This window comes from Engystomops pustulosus, chromosome 7, assembly GCF_040894005.1.
Source record: "Engystomops pustulosus chromosome 7, aEngPut4.maternal, whole genome shotgun sequence".
Classification (NCBI taxonomy): domain Eukaryota; kingdom Metazoa; phylum Chordata; class Amphibia; order Anura; family Leptodactylidae; genus Engystomops; species Engystomops pustulosus.
Window position 1 is genome coordinate 48,717,140 of NC_092417.1, and position 17,612 is coordinate 48,734,751.

Genomic DNA, 17,612 nt, shown 5'->3' on the forward strand with positions numbered 1-17,612 from the left:
ATTCTGCTCATTGTAACAGCCTTTGAATCTGCAGAATGGAGGGGCTCTGGTAATGTCACTAGAGCCCTTCAGAATCATTAGCATAATTTTAAAAGTTGCGTTTAGCCGGAAAGAGTCTATGGATAACAAATATAAGAAAAAAATTACTACAGTCATGGTGCCTGGATCTTTGAGTAAGTGCCCCCTGTTATTTCTTTTTAACAATTCCTATGTGTGAAACCTGCCTCTATGCCTAGACTCCACCATATTTCTACTCGATGAAAGATTTGGTGTATATTTACCTCTCTGATGGAAATAATTTAGTTGGATAAAAGAACAATCTCCAATATTTAGCAGGACTCCTGAGCCCAGAAAGAGCTGGGATTCAGTTTACTGAATCTCTTTCCACGACTCTTCCTGCTGTATAACATGCTACCAACAAATAGGACACTATGAACAATCTACTCAGCTCCTCCTGCTCTATAACATGTTGCCTGAGGAAAGGACAATCTGCTCAGCTACCTTTGCTCTATAACATGCTGCCTGAAGTTAAGACACTTTATAGTCCCTCCCAATTTGTCTCACATCTGTTCCGGAGGAGCATTTACTTAAGTACTAGCTCGCCTATTACCAAGAAAATACAGCATGAACCTGCCTTTATCTGTATTTTTCCAATGCTGGATGTTGCTGGGTTTTTCTGCACTTATTCTTATGACAGCACAGAGTCTCAGTACAACCAAGTAATTGTATCCTTCCCGGGAGGAAACTCCACCTTGGCTTTTCAACTGCTTGTGATTCCAGTCCGGATTGAGGAATTGTAAGGAAAAATACATGTTAAAAGAACTAAATGGGGCACATTTACTTACCCAATCCCTGCGCGATCCCCGATCTGAACTGTCTGACGAGGATTCGTGATGCCGCGATTCATGAAGATCGTGCGACTAATATCGCGCATGTGTCGCTTCCCCGCTCAGGTTCGCCGAAGTTCACCTTCTTCCCACTGCATGTAAGTGCTTGGCTTTTGAAGTTAAATTCCTCGGTTTGTCTGAATCCATTGGATTGTCTGACGGCCTCCCCCTGATTGTTGTCGCATGAAAGCTGGCGCGTTTGTTCAAATATCCGATCGGGTGCGCCAAAAACCCCTTTTAAATCCCTGTCCCAGCAACGCGAAATGGAAATCGTCGGGATGTCCGACGAAAGTGTGGTCCACAGGGCCCCTAGTAAATGAGCCCCAATGTGTCCCCCCTGATATCTAACGTAGAATGCACAGAGCAGCTTATCCGTACCCAGTATGTAGAATCGATATAGTGCCGTTAGAATTGGGCCGATACTGATGTAAGAGGGTGACATGACGTAAGTTAGAATTCTTTTAGAGTGTTAGAGGATCTTGTGTGCTGGATGGTCCAAGCATTGCAGAGAGTTGCAGCATTTGGAGGTTTTCATAATGCTCTTGAGTCACATAGATGGTATGTCTCATACCATAACTTCTTATTGCTGCAACCTGTAGGAAACCAAGTACATACAATTATTACAACCTTTTGAATTGAGTTCCACCCTGTTTATATGACACCGGCCGAGTTTCATGCTTTGAATCTGGATACAGTATATACCAATGTACTGCCTCCACGACCGAAGTGAAGTTCTGTGCTTCAGTCTGAGGATCCAACCCCATGTACATTGGTGAAATAGAGCCTTGAGCATAGATTTGCAAAATAGTTTCTTTTATTGTGGCAAAACGGTGTCAATTTATTTAACATTTCGCCCTATGCAGCCTTCATCAGATACACATGCTGAGTGTAAATATCGATGTTATTGTGCGGCTATACTCTCCAGAAGTTGCGCTGACAGTGGAATTTTCCTAAATGAGCTTTAGTTTAAAATAACGATTCTGTATGTGGTCACATGCGGCGCATGTTTGGGTTTAGTAATACAATGCAAGCCTACGGGGTCCGGCCTTGGCCTGATCGCATATGCGTTTCCATAGATGGCAAATGTAATCAGGTCGTAGCCCACCCCCATGTGCTTGCATTCCATTTTAAACTAATTTTTTTTCCCAAGCATCGGTAGGTTCCGCACCCACACTGATTGGTTAGTGCTCTTTGGGTGATTCGTGCTCCCACTAGGACTGTGGTGTCACAAGTATCAGTCACATGGGCCATTTGTAGCCCAGTCCTGTAGAAGTGAAAGAGTCTGAACTTTTAAAATAGTGAGCAAAAGCCGAAATGCAGTCTCTTCAGCTTATGTAGGGAATGCCCCTTATCAGATCCCTACTATGACCTTCCATTAGACTATGCCATCATTATTTTAGTCTTGGGAAACCCCTTGGTAAACAAAATCCACATCTGGAAACAAGATTCCAGTGCAGAAAATATATTCCCAATCAACAATCGTAGTTTCCACTCTTGATCTTGTAGAAAATATCCTTCTTGTTTTCTGCGGGTTGTGGATGGCAGTCATTCTGCACAGGTTATACTGGAGGACAGGATAAAACCGGGCCAGGTTACCAGTCTAGTATCAGCAGTATCTTTGTGGTCTTGTATGTCGTGTAATGTAACGTGCAGACACCTCTTCTACATATGCTAAATCATGACACATTACTTTACCTGTCAGCTGAATGACTCCGCTTGTGTCACAGCATCCGTTTCTTGGAAAAGCTGGAATCGCTACGCTTAAAGTTACCGCCTCCTCCTGAGGCAAAATTCATAGAAAGTGAATAACATTACTACATATTATTTAATAGGATATGTGTCCTTTCTCTTAACCTCTACCAGGTTATCACAAAGGTTGTTTCCATATTTAGGTTTTTAAATACACTTTTTATAGATGATCTTTCATCATCTATACTAATTCTTGGCATTTTTTTTAATAGTCGTTCCATTGAAAATAGTAGTTTTTCCAGTAATCCTCTATGCTAATTAGGCTTTCTTCTGTTAAGTGTATGGTTCTGGGGTGAAGCAGAGAGCATGCCATCACTAAGGCTAATAGAGAGGCTTATTAGCATACTATCTCTCGTCCTGATGTTTTACCGCTAGCTACTTCCTAACCTGTATGATGGTTCATACAGACAGAAACATTACAATGATAACTTGAACCTAATGTATCTTCAGAATAAATACATCAATGCTTCGCAATATACCCAAGGAGTGCCTTAATATGTTGCAATAGAGTGGTAACCTACGTGTACACCTGACCACTTTAGAGTGAAAACTGTACACAAAGCATATATATCATGAAATCAGAGCAAGTCATATCACATGAAATCACGGCAGACTGCATGGAAAGCAGTAGAAGTCCATCAGGCAGGCTGTGATGTTTTTATACGGTTAGAAATGTGCATGGGGTACAGATTTTTAATGTTAAAAGGCTAAAGGACCTGTGATGATGTCACTCTGGTCACATGACATTAAGCCACACCCCTTGATTCGCTCTAAAGATGATTAGGTAGCAGACTCAGATTTTGTGGAGATCTGAGGGAAACAATTTTTAGCTGATAGAACGGTGTCAGCTACTTACTACGGCTCTATAGGAACCTGTCACTAGCTGTTTATGTGAAAAATGTGGTGACCGGTTTCCTTTAACACCAGAGCTGTAAACGATAAACAGTTGGGAGGAGACAATCGATGGGTTTGCATATGTGAATGATTGCAAACTCAGCTGTATGAACAGTGTACTTGGGGTATGATCATGTCGTGGACCTTACAGATCAAAGTACTGCATTCACAAGCCTTTCCCAGGCCTTTACATGACTTCTATGAGGAGGCCTGAGCCACAAAGATGGGCAAAAGTAGGACCTGCGCCGAGTTTTCTCCAACCTCCACTCAATCCTATGTAAACACGTTTATGTGCTTGGGTCCATTGAAATAAATGTGTCATTGTGCCATGAGCTGAAAACAAGTAATGGCACACAGACCAAACAACATTTGTGTCCATGGAGCCTTACACCTATAAGGGTACATAGAGAATAGCGGCGCACGGCCGCACACGCCGACAGATAGAGCATGCTCTATCTTTTTGTGGTGTGCGGCCTGGATCGGTGCCACACATGTGTGGCACCGTATCTGCGCCACGCCGCTATTGCCGTCTTCTTCTAGGGGTGATGACCATGTACATGTAGTTTAGAACTAAACAGAGTTCTACCCCTTCAGACATTCACTGAGATTTGGTGATATAATTCTCCTCCCTATAAAAGGACACTATTCACTGGACAAAGTAGAGGGAGTATAAAGTGGTAAAACTTAACCTTTATTATACTATTAAAATTAGAACCAATACAAAAAATGTGTACCCACAGTGTAATCCCTACACCAAAGATGTGTTGGTAAAAAGAAGCAATACTGGTAACCACAGACCGCAGAAAGATAGGTTCTGCTCAAGGACTGAGGTCCATATATGTACTAGTGAGGCTTGGTAGTGTTACGATAGTCGGGTAGAGTGCTGTAGCTCAGGTCAGTCCATTCCTTAATTTAGTCTATGGACTGTATTAGACAGCAATAGGTCATTCTCTACCCCCAAAAAAAGCTCTCCTCTAGATTTGATTAAAAAGATCCGACGCGTTTCCTAAGTACATTCATCAGGGATCAATACATGGATTAACTAGACCAGACGATAAGTGTGTGTCTGGTTGCTGAAAACACTGATATAGCGTATCTCCGCATTGATGGCAGCGGCTAGCGCCCGCGGGGAACGCCGGGTATATAAGGCTGACGCCACACCCACCTGTGTCGTCACAGGGTGGCCGTCGACCAATGGGAGCGGGCCGAGAAGGCAGCTCCCTCCGCATTAGGTCCGCCCCCCCGCATCAGAGATGGTATGGCCAATGGAGGGCCAGAGGCTGGACCCAGCCTCCGGTCATGTGATCACACGTCACCGGGGAGCCAAAGGACCACCCCGATTATGACGTGTGACAAGACCATTGGAGAAGTACGGGCGGAGGTAAACAAATCGGCACGGCCACATCCCGATATGTACTAGGCACGGGGGAGTGGAGTGAATAAATAAACAAAGGACATAGCGGGATGCTCATCACTTAGCACCCCCGGCGGAGATATTGTGTTCCACAGAATTACCACCTATGACAGGTACTATAATAGACATAGATAGATGACGAGGTTGCCGGTCCTGGCATGAACAAGGTAAAGCATACGAGTGGACGTCTCTAGGGGCCTGAAGAGGATGACAGGACACCTGTCAACAGGTTGTATTAGGGATCGAGGTAAGTATCTAGGGTGTACCTAGGATGAATAGGTGAACACCAGTGATGGACAGTATATATTGGAACCACATCGAGAGGGCAATCGGTGTGGATCTGGGCAACTTAGTTCTATATAGCCATGGCAACTGTATTATAAGAAGCTCGTGAAGGACAGAGACTCATTGAGACCCGCAGGCTCCATCGTTCTTAGAGTATAGATCCATCTAGTCTCTTTTTGACAGATGAGGCGATCCCAGTTGCCACCACGTTTTGGTGGTCTGATTTTTTTCTATAACCTGGAACCGCAGACATTTAGGATCACTCTGATGTTTTTCCAGAAAGTGTTTTGAGACTGGGGTCTCACGATAGTTTCTAATGTCGCCCATATGTTCTTGGATTCTAGTTTTTACGGGGCGGTAAGTTTTACCGACATAGTTGAGTGGGCACGGGCATGTGAGCATGTAGACCACTCCCTCCGTCCGGCAGTTGGCATATTCTCTGATCGTAAAAGACTCCCCCGTGCTCGCGCTGCAAAACGTATCCCCCAGGAGGACCAGAGGGCAGACATTGCAATTACCACATCTGAAGGTGCCAGACCGAGTCGAAAGCCACGTCGTGGCCATGCGTGCCGGTTCAAGGTGGCTATGTACTAATCTGTCCTGTATGTTCTTCCCCCTTCTACCCCTTCAGTCCTGTTCTCAGTAGGAGGTTTAGCACTTGGTCCCCATGAACAAAAACTCATTGTAACATCAAGATTTTCCATAAATAAAAGGGACTTTGATAAATATGTTTTGTGCCATATGATTTCAGTGATTGATGAACAGAGCTTGCTGGCACAGGGGAACTTACAGTATGTTCCCAAAGCTCAGTACAGACTGCTCTCCTCCCACACATGTATAATCTTACTATATTCTCATTATTACAGGAGAAGAAGCCACAGAGGTCGTGTAGAGTGGATTTCAGGTTTTACATCAATCTTGTTTTATAAAGTCCCTTAATAATCTCCCTAATGTATATAAGAAGGTTTTGTGGGGATTCGGCAAATTTATCAAAACATATATCCTAGTTTGTTACTCCACTTTCTATGTCACACAGTTACTTAAGTGAGAGTTTTGCTACTTCTTAAAAAGTTCAATTTTCCTTCTTACTTTGTAAAAGTGGAGTGAGGAGAGTAACATTGCCGTCACAGAATTTTTAAGAGAATGATCCAAATAATTCTTATTTTGCAACATTTGTGATGCCAGAATTTTTCCCTTTTTGTTTTTCAGGTTTTTGTTTGCATATGTGTTTTACATTTTAACATTAATAACATTGATTAACCTGTTGCTAAACACTTGTTTCTAACGCATGCCTTCGTTCACAACGTGTATGCATTTTGTGACGCGTTCTTCCTGATGCGTTTGGAATGGGTTTTAATACACCATACAAACGTATATTATATGAGCGCTGCCTTGTCCGCCAACTGCAGTGAAAAGTCAAGTCAAGTTTTCCCTTATCTATATAATAGGTAATAACTTGCTGATCAGTGGGGGTCCCAGTGGTGAAGTCTAGATAGTAGCTTTCATAGAATTGTCTGGACTGGATATAAGTCATGTGCTGTGTATATTGGATGTCAGATTTTTTTTATTGATATAAAATGGTCTGCGACTTCTGGGGAAATAAGCTTATTGTGGAGACCAAAGAATGCTCTGCAAGCTACAAACTGCATAGACATAAGACTTGAATCAGGTACTGCGCTACAGAGACATTAGTGGTGGTGGCTCATCTGGTCCAAAAATCTAAAGGCTACACATTAAGGGAAATAAAGGAGATGAATGGTTTGCAAATTGTTTTGTAATTATGCACAGAACAGCTACCGGTAGTTACATTTTGGGAGGAAGTAGGTCAGAGAAAGGGTAAGTGAGCAAAACAAACGCACGCAATAGATTGTGAGCTCTGTACACGCTGTACTATTCTGGTGACATAAAGTGCATTTGCGTAACTATCCAACAGCTGCACTATCCCACATATTACTGCTGTTAGTGCTCAGTCTCAGTGTGTCACATCACACAGTACTGAAAGTCCAGTAACCTTATCCTACAATAGTATCCCCCAATCCTGCCCACATCAGGTAGATGACATACCCTGCCCTGAATCAGGGGTGGCAGGGAGGGGGCATGCACCGTAACAAGGAAATGAATCGCTGATCTCATTACATCACACTTGTGTATCCTACTGATCTCCCCCGTATTGTGCCATCTGTTTAATAGCCATGGTTAACGGAGAGAAATTAAGCTGGATTTCCAGATGCACCAGTCACGCAATTGCCAAGGTGACCCCTCTTAATACTGGAGGTGGGATTTTATAGCATGGAGGACAGCAGGAGGAGAGTATATAATATGCATACAGAGTTTATAATAATCTTTAAATGTCACTGACCTGAAAGAGTTAAAGGGATACTGTTGGAAGAGGTTAACCAAATAAACCCCTACCAGTATGCAAGCAATATAACACCTTACAGATCATGACCTCCTTCCAGATCACATACATATCTTTCAATGGTCCAGTAAGGGGACATCATTCAGAAAAAACATTGTGATGTGACATGTAAAATGGATGTATAAAGTCATAGAGGCGGAGAGAGATTACCACTAAAGTCAGGCTCTCTCCTCCTCAGAACAGGCCCTCTTGCTAGGATGGTTTACATGACCAGACTTCTGGAGAGCCAGTTATTATGTCCCTAGATGCAGGGCCATCAATTACAGCAGAGAGCATGTTCTGAGGGGGAAAGAGCTTGACTTTAGTAATTAACTCCACCTTAATGACTTAACGGTAACCTGTCGGGACACTAGTGATAATTCGGGATCCTCCTCATTTCCTGGCAATATTAGAGGATGGCTACAGCAATGAATTTATATCTGGAAGACTGTGTAATGCAAACTTTCACAGGAAATTATTTGACTCCACCAGATACATGACTGCTCTGCTAAATAGATGAAAAATTCCAAAATATAAGGATCAGGAAATATAACGTGAGACGTGATGACCTCTTACAAGTGAAATGGCTGTAGATTTAGCCGGTGTTATCCAATATTATATAGCTGGCTATAGTGCGCACAAACACTTTTTAGAAGTACTGTCCAAAGTGTGAGTATTCCTTTAACAATTTTTTTGCAAATGTTTTATTTTTTCCTTATCTTCTTTTCTTACTGTTCTTGGTTTTTACCATGTCCTACTCTCTACAACAAGGCAATATGTGAAGTTTTCCCCAAACAGCAATGCACTATTGGACCTCAAATGGCATTAGCAGAGTGCAGACAGTTCTGTAATATATTGGTATATTTAGATGATGATGATGATAATAATAATAATTCCTTTATTCATATAGCGCACACAGATTCCGCAGTGTTGCCCACAGCTTGCCAAATCAGTCCTTGCCCCTAATGGGGCTCACAATGGATATACATGACACATCGTGTAAATATAAGCCACCATATGGCTCGCTGTCTGTCTCCTGCATTTGGGAAGCGTCCTCATGATTCCAGCGTATTATATTAATGTGAATGAACTTGTCCGGTTCTTTCTTTCCTCTGAGAGTAGAACTACATGTTAGGCAGACGTCATAGACTGAAACATTAAATCCCAAGAGCTTAATCCGGATATCATGACACAGTTCTTAGAAAGTACCTTGGATGCTGGAGGTCATGAATGGAAGCACAATCAGAACTGTCCTCCATAGAAGAAAGCTGAGCAGGCAATTCTGCTGTACTTCTGCTGGATTCTCTGCTCAGCAAATACACATCATATTTTGGATAATAAAGCATTTCAGGTTGTGTGAAGTTGGTCCTTTAGGATCTTGCATGTCTTCACCATGGAGCAGAATGTTAAGCAATCCTCCAACTTCAACATGGTATTCCTAAGAGACCCATCATCAGACTTGTACATCATACTCTGAAAATCGCTGCAAATGCATAACAGAGGGAGCAAAAGATTGGTATATATAGCTACATAATATCACAAATTTATTTGAAATGGGACCCTTTCTAACAACTCCCATATATTTTTGACTGCCTTTATATAGTTATATAATTTATATGGTTGAAAAAAGACACATGTCCATCAATTTCAACCAAGGAACATAATGGATTTTTGTGGCTCTTTTCACACCTTTTCTGGGGGCTCCTATTCCTTTATAAAATAAACTGTTAACCCTTTGAGTGTCCTGCATATCAGTATCATCAATTTTATAAAGGCTGTTGTACCAGACCTGGTTTGGTCTCAATGAACCTGATCTGTATCTCTGCATGTTTTACCATCCTAAACCCACAAGCGCTACAGCTAAACTAACCCGACCTGCTATTAACCCTGTAGAATAAAGTTTCCCACTGTGTTGTGGCCGAATTGTTCCACATTAGTGTAAACCTGCTTTGCTTTACCAGGGCACATGACACAGACTCCCAGAGCTGTTACTAAGATGGCATTTATCCACAAATCCCTTGACATTTTTGGGAAGACTTAGCTGCATAGTTAGTAAGCGAGCTGTATTCTCTTGGATTCAGAGAAGTGGATAGAATTACTTTGGCAACCTAATGGCAGCAAGACTTTGCTACTTATGTCTGTGATGTGTTTACCTAGACTTTGCCATGTCATATGAGCCGGTCTGGCATCCAGCGCTGTCTCATCACTACTGAGAAGGATGAATCCCTAATGTCTGAGTTTAGAGCCCACGGCTTATTATTTGGATTGGCAAATACAGGATGTGTCTGCTTATTGTTATAGATGTCCCAATTAGCTTTGTCTCTGGAAGTTGAGCGAGAAAACAATGTGAGGGGTTTGTGAATACACAATGGTGTGCTGACAATTTGTGAGGCCGTAGAAAAATTTGTCTTCTAGCTGTTTTATAGAATAATCTATTTTTGGGTGCACATAACTGTTATCCCTTTAGATTTGGTTGTTGTTTCTTCACTTCATATCTAGGCGGAATTTCTGTCTGGCAAGTCCGTGATGAGTCAATGGTTGGACATATGGGGGTCATTGAAGGGGTCCCCTGATTCTGATCCCAATATGACATTAGTAATTAATTTTGAATCTATGCAATATATTTATAGAGGAGGTCCCCAATGTTGGCATTTTTAACCTTTTTGTGGCTGCCATATGGTCTGTCATGTCTAAATAGCTATATCTTCTGAACCGTGGCACCTAGAAACACGGTTGTGAGAAGTTTACAACAGGATATGCCACAAAAACATATCCACTGTTAAACTTGCAGTAAACAATTGTTATGATGTGTGAAGCTGTTCCAAAGATATCGCCAGAACACAACTGCTAAAATTGAATATCAGGCGCCAATGAACCCTGGTCATGAAAGGATTAGGGAAATGCTAAGTACATTACCATCTAAAAGACCCTGTCCTCAACTAACTTAACTTTCTGGGTTACCCTACCGGTGACCTTGTAGGAATGCTGAAATGCTCTGCATTGGATTTCCTCTTACTGTGCAGAGAATGCGGTGGGAATGAAGGGACAATAATGCTGTTTGTTTCTGGCAGAGGTGTGTCGCCCTATGTACTGATCTTCTTAGTAACTGCTACCGAATTTAGCATGGGACTTCCTCTGTTCTTGAACCAATCAGAGAATCCCTGTGTTAATAGGACTTGTGTACCTTTCGGTTATGATGACCAATAAATTTACAAAAATGTGAAATACTAAGGCTCCTTGCACACAAACATAATGGGGAGGTATATCCAGCCAGATATATGTCCCCATGGAAGCCTATGGCGTTATGGTGAGCACACATGTGAGCATGCTCTATCTTTTCCCATAATTACGGACAGGCGACGGGTGTCCCTATGCAGAAGGGAGAAGACCAGTGCTCATCTCTCCAGCTGAGCGTGTGTTACCCGTGCATGTGGCCCTAATAGTCTACATATAACACTACATATGCATACCTAAACTTAAGAAATATAGACATAAGACACTACTAACCAAGCCACTTTGTAAAGATACTAGGCATAATTTACTTACCTAAAGGAGTCTTCGGACACGACTATTAATGACCTATCCATTTGTTTAAATACTACTTGCTCCTCCTGTAATAACGAAAAAATTTCTTAATGTGTTAGGGGTGTGACCATTGCAAGAAAGAGGCGTGACTGAGGAGCCAATAGGCCACAATTCGTAGGTGAGGAGGGTTAGACAACAATGAATAAAGCGGCACCAGACTTATACATCACTTCTTAAAGGGCTTTGCCCATGAAAGAAAGTTCTCAAATTTTTATCCTTTAGTGATATTTACACAATAAAAATTTAATACAAATACAATTTTTAAGCTCCTATCAGTAATGGTCAATGTAAGATTCCAGAGTGTGGGTGGGGACTCTCTAAGCAGACACTTCATGGCTGCCAATGTGCTTAGATTATCAGGGTACAGGGTTTATACTTTTATTTAGCTTCTAAACATTCACTGGTATCTGACACATAGAAAAAGAGAGATGAGAGATCAGAGTCATGAAATGGATATAAAACACAATGACACACTAAGATCTGCTCCCTCACCTAATCGGTCAGTTTTGCTTATCTTTCCTGCAGCTCTTAGAGTAAGTCTCTGCACACTGATGCTAGCTGGCAGGAAGTGTCTGTGTCTGAGATCTTGTTGTAATGCAGTGAGGAGGGGCAGGAGGCAGAGACTCTGCAGTGTACAAAAAACCGAAGCTATTTGAAGAATTTGACCATAGTCAGAAGATTTACTGTTTTATCCAGGGACAAACAAAATTGTAAACTCCAGGACTTATGGGTTGGAATTATATATGTGAAATGGTGTATTTTTGTTAAAGAGAACCTGTCACCTCTAAAAACTGCACTAGGAGCTGCTTACTAAAGCCGCAGTGTTACACAACTAGCTTTATTGGAAACCTCCGATAACGCTAAAAAACACTGCAGTGCTCTACAATTGAAAACGCTGCGCTGTAAGCGGTCGGGTGTATTCATAAAGGGGCGGTCCAAGACGCTGCCTCCCGCGATAAAGCTAGCAGTGTAACACTGCAACATATGCTGTAGTACTAGGAGCTGCTTACTTTACTAAGCAACTCCTAGTGCAGTTTTTAGAGGTGACAGGTCCTCTTTAATTACATTGAATAGGAGAATGTGTTATTCTGTTATCCTGAATATATTTAAGAATCTTGTGTTCGTGGGTATACCCATTTAACAGATTTAACTGAAATTTGCTTCTATAGATCCAAATCCATCTATAATTCCCTGTATAGGTTATAGAATTTCTTTATTTTATCAGCACTCCACTGCCATAAGAATCTTCTCCTAAAGTTCTGTGTCTGTTCCGAGTCCTACATATTCAATGATAAAGTATATAAACTTTCATCTAAACTGGGATCAGATACATTTACTGTGGTTAATGAGTTACTGACCTCCAGGTTTTCAGCTGCTTAAGATTTCTGTAAGACTTAGATCCGTAGATGTTGGCCTGCTATTTTTATCATTGTTACATAACGGAGTAATTCTCTCTTAACTCATCTCTTCTGACTCCATCTGTGATGATTTCATTAGCTAAATCTACAGCATATCTGACATTACACACTATGCTCCATTCACACAGTCCTAACAGGCTGCAGGCAATGCCTGGATCTGCAAAATAATCTATAGATATCATTTATCTGCTCCAGAATGACAATTGCAGGGACAGAGACCTTTTCCTTCTTCCATTCATAAATACAGCAGCCTATATTCTGTCATTTTTTTGTTCTACCAATTCCACCTGAAGAACAGAATTGGAGAATTTGAGTTCTCTTCTTCGGTCTTGGGGTCCTTTTACATGGACTTATCTTGGAGATTGGGGATAGTTATGGACATGATATAACATGTTTCTAGTATATAGATGTTCACATTTCTTGTTGCACTTCTATATATTTTAACGCCATTTCACTTGTGCCAACGTTTGGTGGACGATTGTCCCCTGTTAACACTTATAAGAGGCTGTGTGATGGCCCTTTCAACGAACACCAATTGACTTGCTATGTTATTGATTGGTGATCATTGGCGATCAAATTGGAGATTTGATGGGAACATTCTGACAAATAGATCTATATTAGGGAATAGTTAATAATGCAGTTCCCCCATTTATGGTTCATATACATTTATATATTGTTAGGGAAAGTAGGTGTGCCCTGATATTCTTATGTATATTAGCTGCTGCTGGCTATTAGCTGCTGAGGAGTAGGTAATGTTATTGACATATGCATGTTCATACAATGTGCTGTGGGAATGTGATATGTACATACAGATTACAGTATGTACTGTATCTCCACAGCCGAGTAAATGGATAAATATGTTTCAACAAATGAGTGATATGCATTTTTCCCTATAGCTGTGACTCCAGGATCATAAAAGCCTCGGATTTATGGGGTATGCTGTATACACAGAAAAGACATATGGGAATCGAGCAAAATTATAAAAATTCATGAAAAAAAATCATAAACCGATTTTTAGGACATAGAACATTGCATTGTTGGCTTTCTATGAGCGATAATATACTCTGTTGGTCCACTAAGGCCTGCAATGTACAGTCTAGGCTCCCTGGGGCAGTGATGGTGAACCTTGAGATCGAGTGCCCAAAGTGAGACTCAAAAAACACTAGCTTTTCCCAAAGTGCCAACACAGCAATTTAGGCAGTAATAAACATATTGCTGCCAGAATCTTTGAGCTCCAATACGACACCTTTTCACTCTTTGGACAGGACCATGCAGCACAGGATGGGTCACTTTACAATAGCAGGTCACTACTATTGAACTGCCTGAGACTGCAGTAAGATGCCATGTCTGGCAAACTCTGTGCCTGGGAGACGGCCTGTGTGCCCACAGAGATGCCTCCGAGTGCCATCTCTGGCACCAGTGCCATAGGTTCGCCACCACTGCCCTAGGGCCTGCAATGTACTTAGTGTGCCAAGACTGTATATTACAGGCCTGTCTTTTCCCACTATGGGCTGTAATATACTGTAATATTGGCCCACCAAGAGTGGTAATATACTTTTCTGGGGTGTGGATACAAAGTGGCAGGGTTAGAGTGTTGTTTAACATTAGGAAAAACACCCTTTCCTTCATCTGGGATTTGTGATATACACTTTTTCTTTTAGATTTTCTTTGCTGTTTGAAGTGTATACACTTCTGTTACCGTAGCATATAATTGGGCAGGATTCGCATACTCAGTACTTTGTCAGATCAGATGATTGGCAGGACATAATGGAAAATCTGAAAACTTGGCAGTCCTACAAGAGGCTCCACCATCTTGACCCACTTCCCGTTTACTCTTTTACCAGCGGAATGTTTTCTTTTTCTATATTGGTAAAATTGAATCACATTGGAGTTAGACATAGGATGTTTTCTCAGGCTTAGCTCCCTTTTGCAGTACTGACGTCAACTAGAGGATCCAAAATTCTGGCATACCCTGATGCAAACCTAAGACTAGAGAAGAGGTATAATGCTCTAAAAAAAGAAATCACAACTAGAAGACCTATTGATATAAACCGACAGCAGGTCTAGCTAAACTTTCTAGTCTATCTCCAGTAGTAGATTTAGTTTTTTTTTTTTCGTTTGTTTGTTTTTGTTTTTTTGTTTAATTTAAAGCAGTGAAGTGATGTCATTCATCTGTATACATTATTTGTTTGGTGACCACGTGTCATCTGCTGTGCTTTAATGATTGTGTTTCTCGTGTGATACATCATTGCATCTATTATTTTGCAAAAAGTTTTAGGGGACAGTGTCAAGTTCGGAAGTCATTGCATACTCTACATCCCTACTCTTCCTCTACTTCTTCTGGATTTAATTTTGGAGAAGCAAATTCAGAAAGTAAATTTTAACCTGTAGACCCTTCTGATGACCCTGAAGCTCCCAGGCTTGTAAATCTATGATAGATTTCTATGTGGCCCATTGCTCTAGGATCCAGAGACCCCAACCTCTATTGCATATTACAATAATCTCTATCAAGCCTCTACTGAACTACAAATCCCATGATGACTAGCAGCCACGAAAGAGCTGAGGTAATGGTGATAGGTGACTAACTGGCAGGTTTTTTTTTGTTTTGTTTTTTTTGCGGGCATGAAAAAAACACTTTTATTGCATGAGGCAGCAATTTCATGAAAGACCCGGCATTACGAAAAAAAGAAGCAGTGTTGCTAAGGAAAAAATGATTGATGAGAAACTGGCGAGGTGTGAAGGAGATTTTCCTGGAATGCTACTTAAGGACAGAAAAAGGATCCTTTGTGCTCATGCCAAGGTCAGAGCTGCAATGCAACCCACTGTCTTGAGCCTTTAGCACTGGGTTTATGTCTGGGAGATGTGCCCAATATACATGTGACCAGAATACCACAGACTGACTAGGATCCATTATACAGGGGAATGAGAAATGTCACATCGCCACCTCCACTCCTCAGCAAGTACCAAGGGGTTATTAACCCAGTATTGATCACACGCTGCTTAGTTTTATCTCCCTGCCACTCATAACTAGTCCAGAATAGAGCTCTATACCCAATTGTCTTTATATGCAAGTTGTTCATAGAGTGGCCTCCCCTCCACCCTCCAGGATCAGTGCCCAGATCTATACGGTCTTATTTAGCCAAGTGATGACAATCCATTCACTATTGTATTCTATCCATAGGCACTAATGCTTTATTTAATTCAAAGGCTAATGTGTTTAGGGTAAGTTGCAGTATGCCGAAATGTCAAATTTATAGACACAATTTATAAATCGCTTAAAGTTGTCGCTTAATGTAAAAGAACATTGCCGGTAACGGGATTGACTACAAAGACTTTTGACATTTTTGTGCCTTTAAACATTTTTTTTTCAGGACATGTCAACACTGGCTGGATCTTTAGTAGTCAGATATTTATCATGGTTTTTTAATGGTTTTTATTTATTGCAGGGATCTGAAGCTGGACAACGTTTTGCTGGATCATGAAGGTCATTGCAAGTTGGCAGATTTTGGGATGTGCAAAGAGGGCATTCGGGAAGGATGCACAACATCAACGTTCTGTGGGACTCCTGATTACATTGCACCAGAGGTACCTAATAAGCTCTAGTAGAGTAAGGGTTCCCATACACAATAGATCAAAGCGTACATTTCCCTGATGGCATGTTTGATGTCCTGGCAGTCTCGACTTGCTGGAAAATTGTAATCTCTGGACTAACCATGTTGAGGAGGAATAGCTGATGGTCAAGCAAATATTTGGACAGCTATGTTTAAAGAGCTATGTCTGAAGTTTATGCTTGGTCTTTCCATCCTGCCTCCCTCCTCCGCGTAGGTCATTGGATTCTGAAATTCTGAAAGCCCACCCCCTATTATAGATCAAACCCCTAAATTTACAGAAACTGCTACAAAATGCCCCTATTCTATTCTATTGTTCAGATGAACCCTTACTAAAGGGTATCTACCACCAGGATGAAGGATTGTATGCAAATGAGTCTGATTTGCATACAGTCTTTCATCCTGGCGGTAGATGTCCTTTAAGTATGAGGTTTCTCGTTTCACCAATATGAAACCAATCAGCCATTTGATATTTAAGTCAAAGGATGATGGTGCCCACCACTAATCCTGATGATTTCTCTAGTATTATAAAAGACCTTTTACACAATAGACTTCTTACTAGGTGCTGAGATTTTCTTTGTACTAACCCTAGGTTTTGTTTTTTGCAAGAATGTACCAGTAATACTTGAAGTTTGATATAATATTACTAAATACTAAAATATTACTCAAGACTAAATGGAGGAGTCTGTGGTCAGCCGTGGCTCCTGCTTTCATGGCCGTATTCTGTTTATATACAGATATTACAAGAGATGCAGTATGGACCCCTGGTGGACTGGTGGGCCATGGGAGTTCTCCTGTATGAGATGCTTTGTGGTCACGCACCCTTTGAAGCGGAGAATGAAGATGATCTTTTTGAAGCCATATTGAATGATGAAGTCATCTATCCTGCGTGGCTTTCCCAAGATGCAGTGGGAATTCTGCAGGCTGTAAGTATCTTACGAATGTTTTCCATTGCTTATATGTTCCTGAGATGTTGGCATGCCAGGAATCTGCTCTTACAGTCTTTTAGGATAAAATGTAATTTCCATCTATTCTGCAATTTTTTTTTTTTCCTTTTTTGAAGTATGAAGGTTATCTATGATGAGATACAAGACGTTATGTGACCTTGTAACTCTGTGTTCTGTTAGAGGAGATTGAGTGTCGCTTTTATCGCGGTCTGGCTGGAAATAGCTATTTGTCCTGCAGATAAATGTAGGCTCTGCTGCAGAACACAATTCTAGATCTTAATCCCTGAAAATATTGGTTATAATACTTTAATGCTGAAGTAAAAGAAGACCTATCATGTGCCTTCATTTGTCTTTTTAGTATATTTTTCTGAACATTTCATCAACATCTGCAAAGAGTTTGTATGTTTTGTGTTTGAGTGGGTTTTCT

General features: G+C 41.2%; 1 protein-coding gene across 1 annotated transcript in view; it reads left to right on the plus strand.

Annotated features, from left to right (window-relative positions):
* PRKCH (protein kinase C eta) overlaps positions 1-17,612 on the plus strand; it is a 121,351-nt gene that overhangs the window by 87,999 nt on the left and 15,740 nt on the right. Inside the window, exons 11-12 of the mRNA XM_072115821.1 lie at positions 16,077-16,215; positions 16,976-17,164. Of these exons, the coding sequence (XP_071971922.1) occupies positions 16,077-16,215; positions 16,976-17,164 (328 nt within the window). The remainder of the gene's footprint in view (positions 1-16,076; positions 16,216-16,975; positions 17,165-17,612) is intronic.